Source organism: Thalassophryne amazonica, chromosome 4 (genome assembly GCF_902500255.1).
Source record: "Thalassophryne amazonica chromosome 4, fThaAma1.1, whole genome shotgun sequence".
Taxonomy (NCBI): domain Eukaryota; kingdom Metazoa; phylum Chordata; class Actinopteri; order Batrachoidiformes; family Batrachoididae; genus Thalassophryne; species Thalassophryne amazonica.
This window is the reverse complement of record NC_047106.1, coordinates 31,597,113-31,614,167: the sequence shown is the minus strand read 5'-3', so window position 1 is coordinate 31,614,167 and position 17,055 is coordinate 31,597,113. Positions and strand designations below refer to the sequence as shown.

The 17,055-nt window shown below is 38.0% G+C and overlaps 1 protein-coding gene across 1 annotated transcript in view; it reads right to left on the bottom strand.

Annotated features, from left to right (window-relative positions):
- limk1a (LIM domain kinase 1a) overlaps positions 1-16,587 on the bottom strand; it is a 149,417-nt gene extending 132,830 nt beyond the window's left edge. The window contains exon 1 of the mRNA XM_034169336.1: positions 16,352-16,587. Within this exon, the coding sequence (XP_034025227.1) occupies positions 16,352-16,409 (58 nt within the window). The 5' untranslated portion in view covers positions 16,410-16,587. The remainder of the gene's footprint in view (positions 1-16,351) is intronic.
- Between the last annotated feature and the right edge of the window lie 468 nt (positions 16,588-17,055).

Genomic DNA, 17,055 nt, shown 5'->3' with positions numbered 1-17,055 from the left:
CGCTATAGTGAGATGAGCAACCAGAAGCAAACACCAAATTCCTAAAGCACTACCACTTACATTTTAAATAAAATTGAAGCCAATCTAGAACCTTCTTCCTGTAGCAAAAATGACTCACTCACTAAAATGGATTTCCACTTGATCCATATACAGTCTGATAAGAGATTCATCCGTCCAGCTGCAGACCGCAAAGCTCAGAACAATCTCTCATAAGACAGGTAAAAATGACAAGTTTCCTGAAAAGGATTTTCAGATTTGCACAACATTGTCTGCAATGCAAAGAGTGACTAGAATGTGCATGTGTGCAGAAGTCAATCATTTCATCTGAAAGAACGGAGGTGGCGGCACACGTCATGGTTACGGGTAATTTTCCTTAAAACACATCATGTTGTCCTGAAAGGCCCCGAGTGGGAGGAAGTGAAGAATCATTATACTCAAATACAAGGTAAGTAAAAGATTACAGAACACAAACCAGAGGCAATAATGATCAACCAAAACTACCTCTGCCAAGCTACACATTCTAAAAGGTCATAAGGTGAGAATGCCATGAAAGGAAGACAAATGAGGGGAAAAAAAAAAAAAAAAAAAAAAAAAAAAAAAAAAAAAAAAAGGTACAAACTATTACGTAATGCTAAAGAAATTGATGGAAAACTGATAAGCCAACATCCAGATTCCTACAAAAAAAGTGTTTGTTAAAGGTGTAGTCCCTTTTGATTGTTTTACAATTTAATGCTTCCTCAGCACCATTAAACGGTGCATCCAGAAAGTATTCACAGCGCTTCACTGTTCTCACATTTTATGTTACAGCCTTATTCCAAAATGGATTAAATTAAGTTTTTCCCCCTCAAAATTCTACACATAATACCCCATAATGACAATGTTAAAAAAGTTTTGACATTTTTACAAATTTATTAAAAATAAAAAGCTAAGAAATCACATGTACATAAGTATTCACAGTAGGGCTGCAACAAACGATTATTTGGATCATCGATGAATCTGATGGGGTTTCGACAAGATTAATCGGATTCGTGGGGAATTTTTAAAAAATGTGCCAGGGAAACAATTTTTCTCTCCTTCCATCACTTTAACAACAGAACATTATTTGAAAACTTAAAATACTTGAAAATCAGCAAATCGTCAAATGTCCCTTGGCTGTTGAAATATAAAATAATAAAGAATAAAACAGTTTATAATAAAGAACAAAAATAATTTCAAATGACATTGCTTTATCAATGTGCTGAGTTGCCATAAAACAACATTGAAACATACAAATGTTATAAAAATATATGGTGAAAAGAGGTATTTTTGTTGCAGCAAATGAGCAATTAGCATAACCAGTTAACCTAAACCTAAATCAAAAACTGTAGCCTGACTCATATGTGCAACATTCTCTGTATAACTTGTAAACTATATGGTCATTTCACAATGACACATGTGACTCATGTCTCTTTCTGTAAAGTTGTATTGTAGCATTATTAGTTATTACTATTATTATTGTTGCTATTATTAATATATAAATAAAAATAAATTAAAACATTATAATTTGTAATACATTTGACTCTTACGACAACAAACGCTGAGCCATTAATTATTATACAGAAAACAAATGCACAAACATGCTGAAATGCCATCAGCTTAATGCTAACTTTAACACTGAAAACACCTTAGACATGCTAATGTGTTAGCATCAGCGTTAGCATAACATACATCTATCAACTGTTTCAGAAGACCATAACAGGTCAGTTTAACATAAAAAAGTAAATATTCCTCACAGACATATGCTCTTTAGGTTTTAGTGGGGAAAAATTAAGATAAAGCGAAATAAAACAAATGAAACCAACGAAGCAGCAGCTCAAAGCACTCCTTCATTGGTTCAAGATTCAAAGCAAAGCTCGGTTGATGATATGGAAGAAATGAAACATTTGTGGTAAAACAGTTATTTAGCAACTAATCGATGACTAAATTAGTTGACAATTATTTTAATAATCAATTTTAATCGATTAACTTGATTAGTTGTTTCAGCTCTAATTCACAGCCTTTGCCATGAAGCACAAAATTGAGCTGAGGTACATCCTGTTCCAATGACCATCCTCGAAATGTTTCTCCAGCTTAACTGGAGTCCACCTGGGTAAATTCAGTTGATTGGACATGATTTGGAAAGGCACACACCTGTCTACATATCAGGTCCCACAGCTGACAGAGCACAAATCAAGCATGAAGTCAAAGGAATTGTCTGTAGACCTCCCAGAGGATTGTCTTGAGGCACAAACATGCAGGTTAGGTGGATTGGAAACTTTAAATTGTCTGTAGGTGTGTGCGGGTGTGATTGTGCGTGGCCCTGCAACAGGCTGGTGTCCTTTCGAGGGTGGACCCCACCTCACGCCCTGTGGTTGCTGGGATAGGCTCCAGCCCCCATGACCCTTCAATGGAATAAGCCAGGGGTGGCCAAGTTCGGTCCTCGAGAACCACCTTCCTGACACTCTTAGTTGTCTCGCTGCTCCAACACACCTGAATCCAATGTAAGGCTCATTAAAAGTCTGCTAACGAGTCTTTCATTGGATTCAGGTGTGTTGGAGCAGGGAGACAACTAAGTGTCAGGAAGGTGGCTCTCGAGGACCGAACTTGGCCACCCCGGGAATAAGCGGTTGAAGATGCGTGAGTGAGCGAACATTAATGGGACCCAACGGATCAATTTACAGATAGCTGGTGCATGTGCCGAGCAGCTGGCATACAACATCAAATATGACAAGAATTTCACTCAGCGCAAATATTGCAGCAGGGACATCTTTCTTCAATTATCTGTTCGGACGTTTCACCACACAAGTTATATTATTCCAGACATTTGTAATAAAATGCTCAAAAATCGACAGACAGCCCTCCATACCAAGTACGTACCTGCTGCATCAAGCGTCCTGCAAGTACAGATACAGAGTTGGAGCCGCTCAGCAGCTACTACTCATAGTGGGCATGCTCAATTATGTATAACCTTCTGGCTTAAAATATTTTCAACTAAGAAGTTAGAAAAAAAAATAAATAAAAATCACACTCGTCTGCTCCAAAAGTTAGATTTTATAACATGGGCTTTCATGGGATCTTACTGACTTTTGGACCTAGCCTCAAGTAGCCAGTCGAGGAACTGCAACTTTTGCGGGTGGGCCTCATCTCAGATGATTAACGCTTACTGCTTGGTATTCACTATGTACATGTAAAGCATGTAATGGAGCAATTACTACTGAATAGGGCTGCCATGACTACGTCGACTATTGAAACCGTCTACAACTAATTTAGTTGTCAACGATTCATTTGCTTTGAACCAATGAAGCAGTGCGTCAATCCGCTGCTTTGTTGGATCTTTGCTTCGCTCCTCTTCAGAAGCGGAAAATCCGCTTCTCATCCCCTCTCAAAGCCATTAAAATACGAGGTCTATTAGAAAGATATCCAACCTTATTTTTTCAAAAACTATATGGATTTGAATCACGTGCGATTACGTCAGACAAGCTTGAACCCTCGTGGGCATGCGAGAGTTTTTCACGCCTGTCAGTTGCGTCATTCGCCTGTGGGCAGGCTTTGAGTGAGGAGTGGTCCACCCCTCCCGTCTGTTTTTTCATTGTTTAGGAATGGCTCAGAGACTGCCGCTTTGCTTGATCAAAAATTTTTTCAGAAACTGTAAGGCACATCCGAGTGGACACCATTAGAGAAATTCAGCTGGTTTTAGGTGAAAATTTTAAGGGCTGATGAGAGATTATGGAGCGTTACTGTCGCTTTAAGGACAACCCACGGAGCCGGAGGGCGCGCCGTGCTCCGAGCCGCTGTCGTCAGCCTGTTTCGAGCTGAAAACGTCCAAATTTAAGCCTCTGTTGACCCAGGACGTCGTGAGAGAACAGAAGTTTCAGAAGAGGTCGGGATCAGCAGTTTATCCGGACATTCCACTGTTAAAGGAGATTTTGTAATGAAAGACGTGCGGATGGATTCACGCGTTGGCAGGCAGCCGCTCATGGCCCGGCGCCACAGAGAAACACCTCCGTTGGAAGCGTTACGGGACAAGTTTGAACATGCCCAGCTGTTAAACAGTTTCTCGGATACTCACTTGACTGAAAACCATCGAAAGCCGCCTAAATTTTACGAATGGTTATCAACACGGAGGTGTTTCTCTGTGGCGCAGGGGCCATGAGCGGCTGCCTGCCGACGCGTGAATCCGTCCGCACGTCTTTCATTACAAAATCTCCTTTAACAGTGGAATGTCCAGATAAACTGCTGATCCCGACCTCTTCTGAAACTTCTGTTCTCTCACGACGTCCTGGGTCAACAGAGGCTTAAATTTGGACGTTTTCAGCTCGAAACAGGCTGACGACAGCGGCTCGGAGCACGGTGCGCCCTCTGGCTCCATGGGTTGTCCTTAAAGCGACAGTAACGCTCCATAATCTCTCATCAGCCCTTAAAATTTTCACCGAAAACCAGCTGAATTTCTCTAATGATGTCCACTCGGATGTGCGTTACAGTTTCTGAAAAAAATTTTGATCAAGCAAAGCGGCAGTCTCTGAGCCACTCCTAAACAATGAAAAAACAGACGGGAGGGGTGGACCACTCCTCACTCAAAGCCTGCCCACAGGCGAATGACGCAACTGACAGGCGTGAAAAAACTCACGCATGCGTACAAGGGTTCAAGCTTGTCTGATGTAATCGCACGTGATTCAAATCCATATAGTTTTTGAAAAAAATAAAAAGGTCGGTTTCTTTTCTAATAGACCACGTATGTCAATCGTGAGTCACTTTTGTGCAGATTAAAGTGACTAACTGGGAGTCCCGTCTTGTTGGGAGAAAGAAACGAGAACTGTCCTCCATTCCGTTGCTCCAAACACTGCACCGCCGAGCCACGTTAGAAAGAGAGTCCACTTGGAATTAATAACTTCAAAGCAAATCGCTGTTTAAATCAAATGACACCGCTTTCTAAACAATAAACTACAATTGATCAAAATGTTTTTTGTTTTCCTCCCAAAATGAGACATCCTGGCTGACATGCAGCAGCCCAAGACTGTATGGCTGCAGCCTCCAGCAACCGGCTGAGCTCAGCTCAGACGTATGGGGAGACATCCATGCCGTCAATGTCTGAAAGGAAATGCTTTCGACAAAAACTACAGGTTTTTTTTTTTTTTTTTTTATCTGTGTCCAGAGATCAAGGATCCACCATGCAGAGTTTATGTATGTCCAGAGACCAATTTCATATTTATTTACTTTAAGACTCAATAAAATGCTGACACTGAAAACCTGTATAGCCTATTTGTAGCACACAATAAAATTCACAGGAGGTATCAATAAGGAATCTCCTTCTGAGTATATTGCTCAGAAGGAATCCTCCTTCTGAGCAATATACTCAGGAGGTTGATGATGTCAAATTAATTTCTGATGATCTGTCACGTAAGTGTAAAGAAATAAGAAAAGACATGTCTGTTTTTGATTCCACATACAACAATGTGGTTAGAAAATTTGATTACCTGGAGAACCAGTCTCGATGGAATAATTTAGTGTTTGATGGAATTCAGAAGTCCGACCATGAGAAATGGTCAGACTCTGAGGACAAGATAAGGATGATCATCTCTGAAAAACTTAAACTAGACCCAAAGCATATTGAAATGGAGCGTGTGCATCATAGTGGTAATAAACCAGGCCAAGGTGATAAATCTAGAACAATTGTGGTAAAATTTTTGAGGCATAAAGATCGTATGGCTGTGTTGGAAAAGGCAAAGCTTTTAAAGGGATCAAGCATTTACATTAATGAAGACTTCTCTGAATCTGTGAGACAAAAACGCAAGGAGCTGATTCCAGCAATGAAAGAGGCAAGACAGTGAGGTGATATTGCATATTTAAGATTTGACAAACTTATCACCCACCGACCAACACAGCCAACAAAGGTTTGACATGCGACACTTTTTTTATTTTATTTATTTATTATTTATTTTTCTGTTTGTTTTGTTTGTTTTTTTATTTCAGTAGTTCTATGTGATTTTGGAATTCATTGTCCATCAACTGCATGAATAGTGATAACAAATGCACAAAATGTCAGAAGCAATTAGGTTTGCAGCTTATCGGTTGTTCTTTTTGTAAAAATGTATTTCATCCTAAATGTGCACTTTTTTGGACAGAATTAAGAAAATAGATTGTACATGGTTCTGTGAAAGTTGTTGTTTAATGTTCCCATTCTCTTCACTTAATGATGAAGAGTTTGAAAGACATCTTCTTGATAATTATGATTATTCTGCTGTTAATGAGACTTTGTTATTCAATCAATTTGAACTAGATTGAGATGATGTAACTCAGATTACAAGCAGATCCTGATATGAATTTTTTTTTCCTAATGCAAATAACTAATTCATGTGATTATTATGACAAACTCAAATTCAAACATCTTCTACAATCTTATCCTAATACTTATAAAACATTTTCTGTCTTACATTTAAATATTTGTAGTCTTCCTAAAAATTATGAGAATTTGACACATTTTATATCCTCTTTGAATCATGGGTTTTCTGTAATTGCTCTTACAGAATCATGGATGACTGAGCAGTGTAAAGACACTGGCTTGTATAACTTGCCACTTTATAACTCTACTCACTTTGTTAGACAACAAAAGTCTGGAGGAGGAGTTTCAATATTTGTACATAAAAATATGGATTTTAATGTGCGATCTGATCTTATGAATTCAAGTGAATCTGATTTAGAATCAATTTTCATAGAAATATTGTCTGATAGCAGAACAAAAAAATCTTAGAATTGGTTGTATTTATATGCCACCACATACAGATGTTGTAAATTTCAACCAGTGTTTTTCAAATATTCTGGAACTCATTAACAAGGAGGATAAAATCTGTGAAATTCTTGGTGACTTTAATATAAATTTGTTCAATGGGGAAACTCATTGTGCAACTAATGATTTCTTAAATAATATTCATGCAAATTACTTTTCCCCTCAATTACCAAACCAACAAGAGTTACAGAATATTCTGCTACATTAATAGATAATATTTTATTTAATAACTTAAATTATGCAATGAAATCTGGAATATTGTTTATGGATATTTCAGATCATTTTCCAATATTTCAAATTGTGGAATTGGAAAATTGTTATATGCCAAATCTAGAAATTTCAATACTACTAATAAAATGAAATTTGAGAACATATCCTTTGAAAAATATATATGGAATCAGATCCCAATTTAGCCTAACAGGCCTTTATGCAAATGTTTAATGAAGCTACAAAAAAAATCATTTCCAGTCATTAAATTATCTGGTGATACGTCTAGAAAGCAAAACCCATGGTTTTCTAAGGGACTACAAAAATCCTTATTCAGAACAAACAAGTTGTATAAAAAATATTTATCATCTCCTTCACCTTTAAATTTATCAACTTATAAAATCTACAAAAACAAATACACTACTCTTGTTAGGGCTGCAAAGAAGAAATACTTCAGTGACAATTTTCATAAATTAATAAACAATATTAAAAGGGACCTGGAAAATAATCAATGAATTACTTACAAAGAAAACATGTTTATCAAAATATCCGTCAACTTTTTCAGATGGATCTAGAAGTTTCTCTGATCCTTTTGATATCGCTTGCAAGTTCAATAATTTCTTTTCAAATGTTGGTGCTTCTCTTGCAAAGAAAACTGACTCCACAAACATAAATCCTGTGGCTTATATTAAAGGTTCATTTCCTTCTATGGTTGAATTTGAACCCACAAATTCCAATGAGGTTTGTGAAATCATTGCTGGTCTGCATCTATCTGCAGCTGGCCATGATGGAATAAGTAAATATGTCATTAAATTTGTTAAATGTAAAATTTCTGAACCACTTACACATATTTTTCCATTGTCTTTGAAAACGGGCATGGTACCTTCTGATTTAAAGATCGCTAAAAAACATACCTCTGTTTAAAAAAGGTGACTCTGCATCTTTTTCGAATTATCATCCTATCTCAGTCTTGCTATGTTTTTCAAAGATCCTGGAGAAACTTGTTTATAAGAGATTAAATAAATCATTGCTTAAGAACTCAATTTTATATAATTATCAATATGGTTTTCGGAAAAATCATTCAACTTATATTGCTTTGATTAAATTATTGGATAGAATTCATTTAGCTTTGGAAAATAATGAGTTTGGTATTGGTGTATTTTTAGATCTCTCAAAAGCATTTGATACAGTAAATCATGAAATTTTGCTTTCAAAGTTAAACAAATATGGATTTAAGGCAGCTATATACACATGGCTTAGTAATTATTTATCTGAAAGAAAAAACATCGGATATCAATTGTATAGAGTGTGGAGTACCTCAAGGTTCAATTTTGGGACCGTTATTGTTCATTATATATATTAATGATTTTGCATCCGTTTCTACTACTACATTCCCTTTGTTGTTCGCTGATGATACTACTCTTTTTATTTCCAGCAAAGATATTGATAGTTAGGTTAGTACTTTAAATGATGATCTTTGTAATTATTCAACCTGGTTCAAAGCCAATAGATTATTATTAAATATAAAAAAAAGTCTAATTTTTACGTTATTTGCTGGCACTAAAAACTGCAATCATGGTGTAATGAAAATTTGCAATGATAATGAAATAATATCAAGGGTCTCAGCTATATGGATAGATGAGAAACTGTCTTGGAGAGAACACATTGATCATGTTTGTAAAAAAAAAAAAAAAAAAAATCAAGTCAATAGGAATCATAGGCAAAATAAGATATTTAATACATCACAAATGTCTTTTAACATTATATTATAGTTTATCCATATTTAAGTTATATATTGTATGGGGAGGTACCTTTGCAACTTATTTAAACAAAATATTTCTACAGAAAAAATTTGCTCAAATAGCTACTCATTCAAAACCTTGTGCTCCAAGTGCACTTCTGTTTTTTTAAACTGCAGCTCTTAAATATTTTTCATATAAATATTTTCTTAACTAACTTTCAGAGCGCTCTATGATATTAAGTGGCCTTCCTTCATTAAATATTATTTTGTGCATAACCAACAAATTCATAATTATTATTAGGCATGCTGCACATTTGCATTTACCCTTGCATAGAGCAACTCGTTATCAGCATCACATCAGATATCATGGCGTTAAATCTTGGAATGATAATGTACACCTCATGAATCCACATATCACCTTATATACCTATAAAAGTGGACTAAAACCAAAGATCTTGCAGGAGTATTTACAGTGATTTGTTTTAGTCTGAAAAAAAAAAAATGGTGCAATTCTGTTGTATTCTGTTTGCTTTGTTTGGGGAGTGGATTTTCTATAAGCCTTTTGGCTTCCACCACTCCCTTGCACTTTATTTATATTGTATTTTTTTTCTCTCTTTCTCTGTTATATGTCTGTATTTTTTATTTTGTGCTAAATAAACAAATCAAATCAATCGGAATCGATATGGATAAAATGCGATAAGCTGCAATTTACGTATGATCCAACTGGTTGACTAATCGCAAAAATAATTGTTGACTAGTCGACTATCAAAATAGTTGTTTGTGGCAGCTCTGCTACTGAAGAGAACCCTGAAATAGTAAGTCCCTTCAACTGCTCCCTTGCTTTTGGGGTCACCACAACAGATTCAAGGTGGATCTGGAGTTGCATTAGGAAGGGCATCCGGCGTAAAACTTTTGCCAAATCAACATGAAGATTAACCTCTGACTTAAATGTTGATTTAGTACGAGTTTTACACTGGATACACTGGATGCCCTTCCTGATGCAACGCCGCAATACATGGAAAAATGGGCAAGAGTGGGGTGTTAACCAGGAACCTTTCGCACTGAAACTTGGCACACTAACCACTTGGCCACCACCCCACCTAAGAGAACCCTAAAATATTAATCATGTACTAAAATTAATCACTTCTGATAAGTGAGCATGCCTAGGACGTGAGGAGCATGACACTTCTAATCTGTCACTCACTGATTCATATTTCAAAAAGGGTGGTATGTGCTAATGGTACCTCAGTGTCTGAAATAATGGGCCGTTTTCTCCATATGACAGGCCCTTCTCAGATGTCAATGGGACTATGCTGAATGGAATAAAATAATTCATTCAAAATTTTTTATTTTTTTAATGTATTGTAAGAGCCACAACTTGAGGTAATTTAAATTTGATGCAAATTTCATATTTTGCCATCTTACATTGTATTTCATGTTACTTGATGTTGTGCACAGGCCATAAATATTATAAAGGTTAAAAACATAGTATTTGCTCCAATTTACAAAATTTACATGCAGTAGCTTTAATCTAGTAAGGCGGAGTGGCAGAGAGTTGAGCTGTGCCAGGCACAGGAGTTTTTACCTCTCGAACATGTGACAGAATGTGAATGTAAACTTTTTTCATTTTTTTCCCTCTTCTCCAATTGGATTACATCTCTTGTCACTCATGCTGGATGAAGTAACTGTGCCTACAGCTTGCCAAGTGTTTTTTTAAATGCCCTGTGAAGGTCATGCTTCAACATTTTGTCAGTGTTTTGTTCCATTTTATGCAAATGACAGCATCTCAAAACATCACTCTGTAAAGATTCAAAGTCATTGCAGACAGTGTCGCTGTTCTAAATATTAATAATCCAACACTCGGACTAAACGGGGACAGCAGTTCACAAGTGTGGATCTGCAACAACTTTTAGATTAATATTTAGGAAGAAATCTTGTATTGCATTTAAGGACTTGTTTGGGTGTTTTTCGATGCTTTTATGAATCACTGAATTGAACAAACTAAACAAATTTGCTCAACTATGTCCACCTTGAACATTCATCACCAAACTTCTGTTAAATATATCCAAAAAGATGTTCTTCAGTGTTTTGCAAACAGAAAGACATTCAACTGCACTGTTGTCACCCCAAAGACACTACAAGAAGAACAAGAAGCTAATCTATGATACTTCATGTGCGACCGCCACTATTCTATAGAGACATTTTGGTCTTGTTCCACCAGTCTTCACTGTACAAGTGTATCTACTGATGACAATTTACCCCTTCAAGGGCACAATAGTATCAAGAACAACAACAATAGCCACATGAAATGGATGTTGTAGATATCTACCTAGCTTAGCAATAACTCGGAATTTGTGATGCGATAATAATGCCAAGTCAAACAACGTTGTAAGCCAATCTTATGTTATTAATGTTACTAGCCACATTAGCTTATCTAAGGTGTTGCGGTTTGTAGACACTGTTAGTTTCTCTTAACATTGCTTTGATTGGTTGTAGATCTGTCCACTAGAGTACAGCGGCATTTTGGTCTACGTCCACTGGTTATGCCCTTCAGAAATCAAAACTGAATGGCCAAGTCCCAGAGCCAATTCTGAAACCTAGCTCTATTTATGCTAGTCTAAATCATTCACAATCAGCAAAAGAATGGCTTCAAGTTGATACAGTTTTACTGCGACTAAATGCTTTTAACCCCCCCCACATACACACATGAAAATAATCCAGTTAAACGTCCCTCTGTGTCAGTTGTGCAATGGAACACACGGGAATATTTGTGCATGTTTGCCATTTTACAAGAGAAGAATCAGCTTTGATTATTCATTCAGCAGTTTGCAAAACATTTTGGTGAGCATTTGTGTGGCAGTGAATTACATTTTTTTTGTTTGTTTTTTACTGCCTGAGTCAGCAGTCTTGCTGGAGTACCTTTACTAACTGTATTGGGAAGCAGGTCTGGGCTGATGTGTTTGCTCTCCTTTTCTCCATCTTACATCTTTATTAATTTATGTTTTTCACCCCGTCTGACACGTGATGTCTCGACCACTGCTCTGAGTGTCTTCGCACGTCTAAAGACGACTGTTTTCATTTTTAACTCATCAGCACCTCATAGCTCCATCTTTAATTCAACAGCAGCTGATTTTACAACTGTAGAATCCTGACAAATATACAATCACATGTGGTACAGGTATCAAACAAAAGTGAAAAATGAAATTAAGCATAATGCTGAAAAAAGAAAGCATATCGATGGCTTCAGTAAGAGTTTATAGCAGAAAGGTGTTCCTGACCTCAGAAATAATGCATGGCTGAAATTAAATATATTAATTACATTCAGTGTACTGATTAACTTACATGTATTGCTGACCTCCAGGGTGGGGGCAGCAATACATCAAGTACATACATTGCTGAAATTAAGTGTAGTACTAACAGGAAGTGCATTGCTGACCTCAGGAAAACAGGTGTGTTGCATCAATCGTGTCTTGCTGAAAATGTTGACTGCCAATTGCTGACCTCAGGAAAATAATTAGTGCATTGCTAACATTAAGTGTATTGCTGACCTCAACTGTAGTGCTGACATCACAGTGTACTAATTGTACTCACTGTATTACTGCCAAGATCAGCAAAATAATGCCAGGATTCTGCCATTCAAGGTACTTGACTGCACACCAGGATCATCTTAGGGATTTCAGAAACTTGTTAAAGTAATCAAACTGAAGATCCTCTGGTCAAAAGCCCACCTGTTCAATCCTATGGACCAGGGTTTCCCCAAAGTGGAGTACCTAGATTTAGACATAATGTTAATAATTTCTAACTTTGGCGGTTCAGTTAAAGTCTCATTTCAATACCAGCAGCAACTGAGGATCAAACACATAATGAGTATGTTCAATGCCTCAATACTAGGGTCTTACTTCCGAAGTAGATGTAATATTTGAATATATTAATTGCGATTGCAAGAAAACATTGTTTCCTGCAGAAATGGCTGAAAGAGTTAATTTTTCCATCAATGCATTTTTCAGTAATAGATTTAAAGGACATGTCACACAGAAATCATAACTTTGATTTAAGCTGTTAGTGACCATCCAATGATACACCGGGATTACTCTGTGTACTTCCGTGACTGGTCTCAAAATATCCGGCATTCACAAAAAAAAAAAAAAACAGCTAAAGAGATTGCTGAAAACAGAGAACTTGTGAGTGTTTCTGACAGCCTTTAAGCAGCTTTGAGGAAAATATTTCAGCACGCACTTGAATAGAATGTATCACCAGTTATACAGCTTCATGACGGAGTGGTACAGAGGAGGATTTTCTTAAAAAGAAGACCTGAAAGTTTAGCTACAAATTACCAGAAGGTACATCTGAGATGCAAGGCTAGATTTGATCTGTTTTGGTGGAAGAATTTTCTTCTCTGCTCTATTCCACTATGAAGCAAAGAGCATTGTTTACAATTTCTCCAATCACAGCCACATAAGCTTATAACTTCTTCTGGGTTGTCTGGGTGTCTTGGTGGCGATGAATCCAGCTAAATAACTCCAAAACTGGATTGCTTTTTACAAACTTTCTGACTCCAAACCCCAGTACAGTCAGTGAGATTCCATCTCCTCAATTGTTTCTTGTAACACAAAACTGGAAGCTCAGAATATCGGAGTAATGTTCGACGCTAATCTCATCCTGGCAGCCCAACTTAACACTGTGGAACAGTTTAAAGCACAAGTCTTTCTCTCTGGCTGAAAGTCATTCAAGATTTTAATTCCTTAAAATCTGCAAATTATTGGTTAAGTTATTAGGGTTTTAAAAAGGTAATAGTTTGCACCATCTGTCATGCTTAGTTATCATGTTACAGGGTAACATATCATAGAATCCAATGGATGTGAACTTTGTTTGATCTTTATTTGGGGGATTCAGGCAAACAATGATGTGCCGCCAGACAAACAATGTGACAGCCCGCCAGTGCATTTGTGCCGTTTTCAAATCACTCTTCCTGCTGGGCTAACTCTACGGTCACATTAGATACAAAGAGGGTGACAAGTAGTTATTGTTTGTCATCTCATGAACATTCCAAGGGCAAGGTCAGCTAATGTGCACAGTGTTTAATGATAAAGGATGGGAAAACCTAACACAGTCAATGTGAGTTTTTCCTCTATGCTTGACTGCTTAATGAAACCAAAGTTTGCTTGATTTGTTTCGCTTAAACATCTTTCACACTGACATTACTGTAATGCTAGTTAGCATGCTAACAAGTATGTAAAATGTCTCAAATCACTTCAGAGCGATTATCTGCTTACAAAAACAGCATTTTTAGATTTAGAAGTGTTTATTTCTCGTTAACTTTTACAAAAGATGAGAAAAAAAATACCAAACATATTTAGGTTTATACAGAAATACAGCAGTTTCGGAGCATGTCCCACCACTGGATTAGTTTGTTCGCACAAGCAACCAGCTGACATCAGGCTGCCTTGTCAGTTGGACCGGCAGTCGCTGTGTCGTGTCGCTCAGCATTTACATAAAATAGGACATCGCTTCCGTTTTAGCCACGCCTAGCCGGCAGCATTGTGATCACGGGCTCGTCACTGCAAAACATCCACTCTGACTGAAAATGAATGGCAGGTCTTTACCTCTGTCGCTTGTAGCTAATGCAACTGTAGGGTAAAACCAATCCATCTGACCACGGACGGAGGTGAGCTACATTACCTACAGCGCACACAGCACAGTCTTTTTGTGGATGGTCACTGTCTGGGGGATCTGTCACACTTTAAAACCAGCCTTCCAGTGCACAAGTCTGCAGTCTTACAATCCTCATTTCACTCAGCTGCCCTGAGAATGCAACGCGCTCCCATTGCTAACGCAACAGCATAGCTGACAGAAACATAAGAGAAACAAACACTCACTTGTTTTTGCCGAATGACACTTATTAACAACTCGAGTAGATGACTCAGGAGCAATCACACTTGGCATTATAAACTTGAAGTGGAAAAACACCGCCAACCAAAGAAAAACACGTTTGAGAAACACTGCTCTGCACTGTTAGTGATTTGTCATTACCCACAATGCAATCTGGCACAGCACTCTGGCATGTCCCTGAAATTGTTGAAGCATTCAAGTTTATGTTTCCTCTACTGATATATGTGGATTCACACTATCAATGGGGCAGGGGTGGTGGCCAAGTGGTTAGCGTGCTTGGTTTTGGTGCAGAAGTTTCCGGGGTCAAACGCCAACCTGTGCCACATTTCTCCATGTATTGTGGAGTTGCGTCAGGAAAGGTATCCGGTGTAAAACTTGTGCCAAATCAGGTTTTGTGGTGACCCCAAGTGAAAACAAGGGAGCAGTCAAAGGGACTTACTTACACTATCAATGTTAATATGACAACAGATTTCAGGAATATGATGATCCTGAAATCACAGAAGCTTTGAGGACTATCAGCAAGGCAAACGGACAATGGCACAATTGTCAGTAACATTTGCTTGGTGAAGTGAAATGGCTCTCGTACAATGATTTTACATGTGCGCACCACATTACCATTTTCTCAAGGTCGGGTTTTACCCAAGTGCCCTCGCCAAACTCAGTACAAATATATGTAATTTAGTCACTTTTCAAAGGGGTGAGACTTGTCAATAAAGTCAATTTAATGTACAATTGTTCATTTCAGGCCAGCTTGATGTATAAATCTCACTCCTCCAGGCAGTGATAGCTATCAGCTGGCTGATAGAAGCAAGCTAGAAACAAAACCAGCTGATTTCAATAGAACAGCATACAAACCGAGTACATTTTCACTGAGCAGCCAGTCACATCAAGCCACAAATTCTCACCATTGGATTGGCCACTTCGCCAGAAGTGAGGTGGCGTCGACCTCAATAATAGAGAACAGCAAACAATGAATTCACTGTGCACCCACAGATCAGTGAAACTCTAAAATGTGCTGCACTTCCAGAGTGTGTATCGCTATCCTCTGTGCAAGACTGCTGTTATAGACTCCATACACATTAGAGAGGATGTGCACAAAACATGTTTTGACACACTAATGTAAACCAAACTTTAAACAACATTTAACCTTTCAGCAACATTTACAACATTCATGATTTCTACACCAGCGCAAGATTAAAGAGCTTACTTGCATGAACATGCCCCCCACTACCACCACCTCTAAAATTCTGGCTACGCCCCTGGGCACGTGTTAAAGAGGCTGAAGCTACACAACAAATACTCTGTTAATGTACTCTCCACTTACAAATCAAGTTTACCGTTATTTATGTGGGTCACATGTCTCATTTTTGAGCTGCATTAAAACACTCGTGTAGCCTTTGCATCCATCAGCTCAGATCAGGTCCTGATATTTATTTATATGTTTGAAATGTGTGTGCAAAAGCACGATGGATGCATCAGCTGGTGGAAAATATGGCTTCAGGGGCAGCATAACAACAGCTGACGCTACCTGCAGATGTTCCACGGTTACACAAGGAGAGATGCTTTTAAATCTTACCAAATGACATATACAGTGTTCAGAAAGTATAATAAGAATTTTATTCAAAGTTATTCCACATTCCGTGTTTGTGAGGGAAATGAGGATGCGCTGCGCCCTCCGCCGCAAGCGGTGAGCGCCTGCCCGCTGCTCCTACCTTCCTCCTCTCCCATACGTTCGTCCTTCCAGGTGCAGCAGAGCAGCATCAACCTCATTCACTCTCCGGGAGAGAGCGCGCCGCCTCTGGTCCACAGAAAATCCGGGTTCCGACCACCACAGGCCCCCCGGTGGTCGTGTCGCTTTGCGTTGCTGCCACTGGTGCGGTCGCTCGTTGCTGCGGCTCCGCACAGCTTCCTGCTGCCTCGTGCCGCACGTCTCTGCGGCGCTTCATTCAAGAGAGCAGACGACCAATGACGTGATTCATTTAGGGAGGGGCGATCAAAGCCTGGCCAATCAGAGGCAACGTCTGGGTGACAATCACGTTCTTAGGGGCGGGTTTTGAGTTGGGTGTCAAGCAAGCTGGCAGAGAAGAGCAAGATAAACATCACCAAAAAGAAAAAAAAAGAAAGAAAAACACAAAAATAAACATAACCCCCTAATAAAATAAAATTAAATATCCTAAGTAAAACGACATAAAAGAGTAAACGTCATCTAAATAAAATAAAATAAAATAAAACAAGTGAACCTGACAAAAAGGAAAACTCATTAAAAAAGTTAACACCTAAATAAAATAAACATTATTAAAAGTCAACGTCACTAAAAAGTAAACGCCATTCAAATAATATAAAATAAAACAAATAAATTTCACACAAAACTAAACCTCATCAAAAAAGTAAACATCATCCAAATAAAATAAAGTAT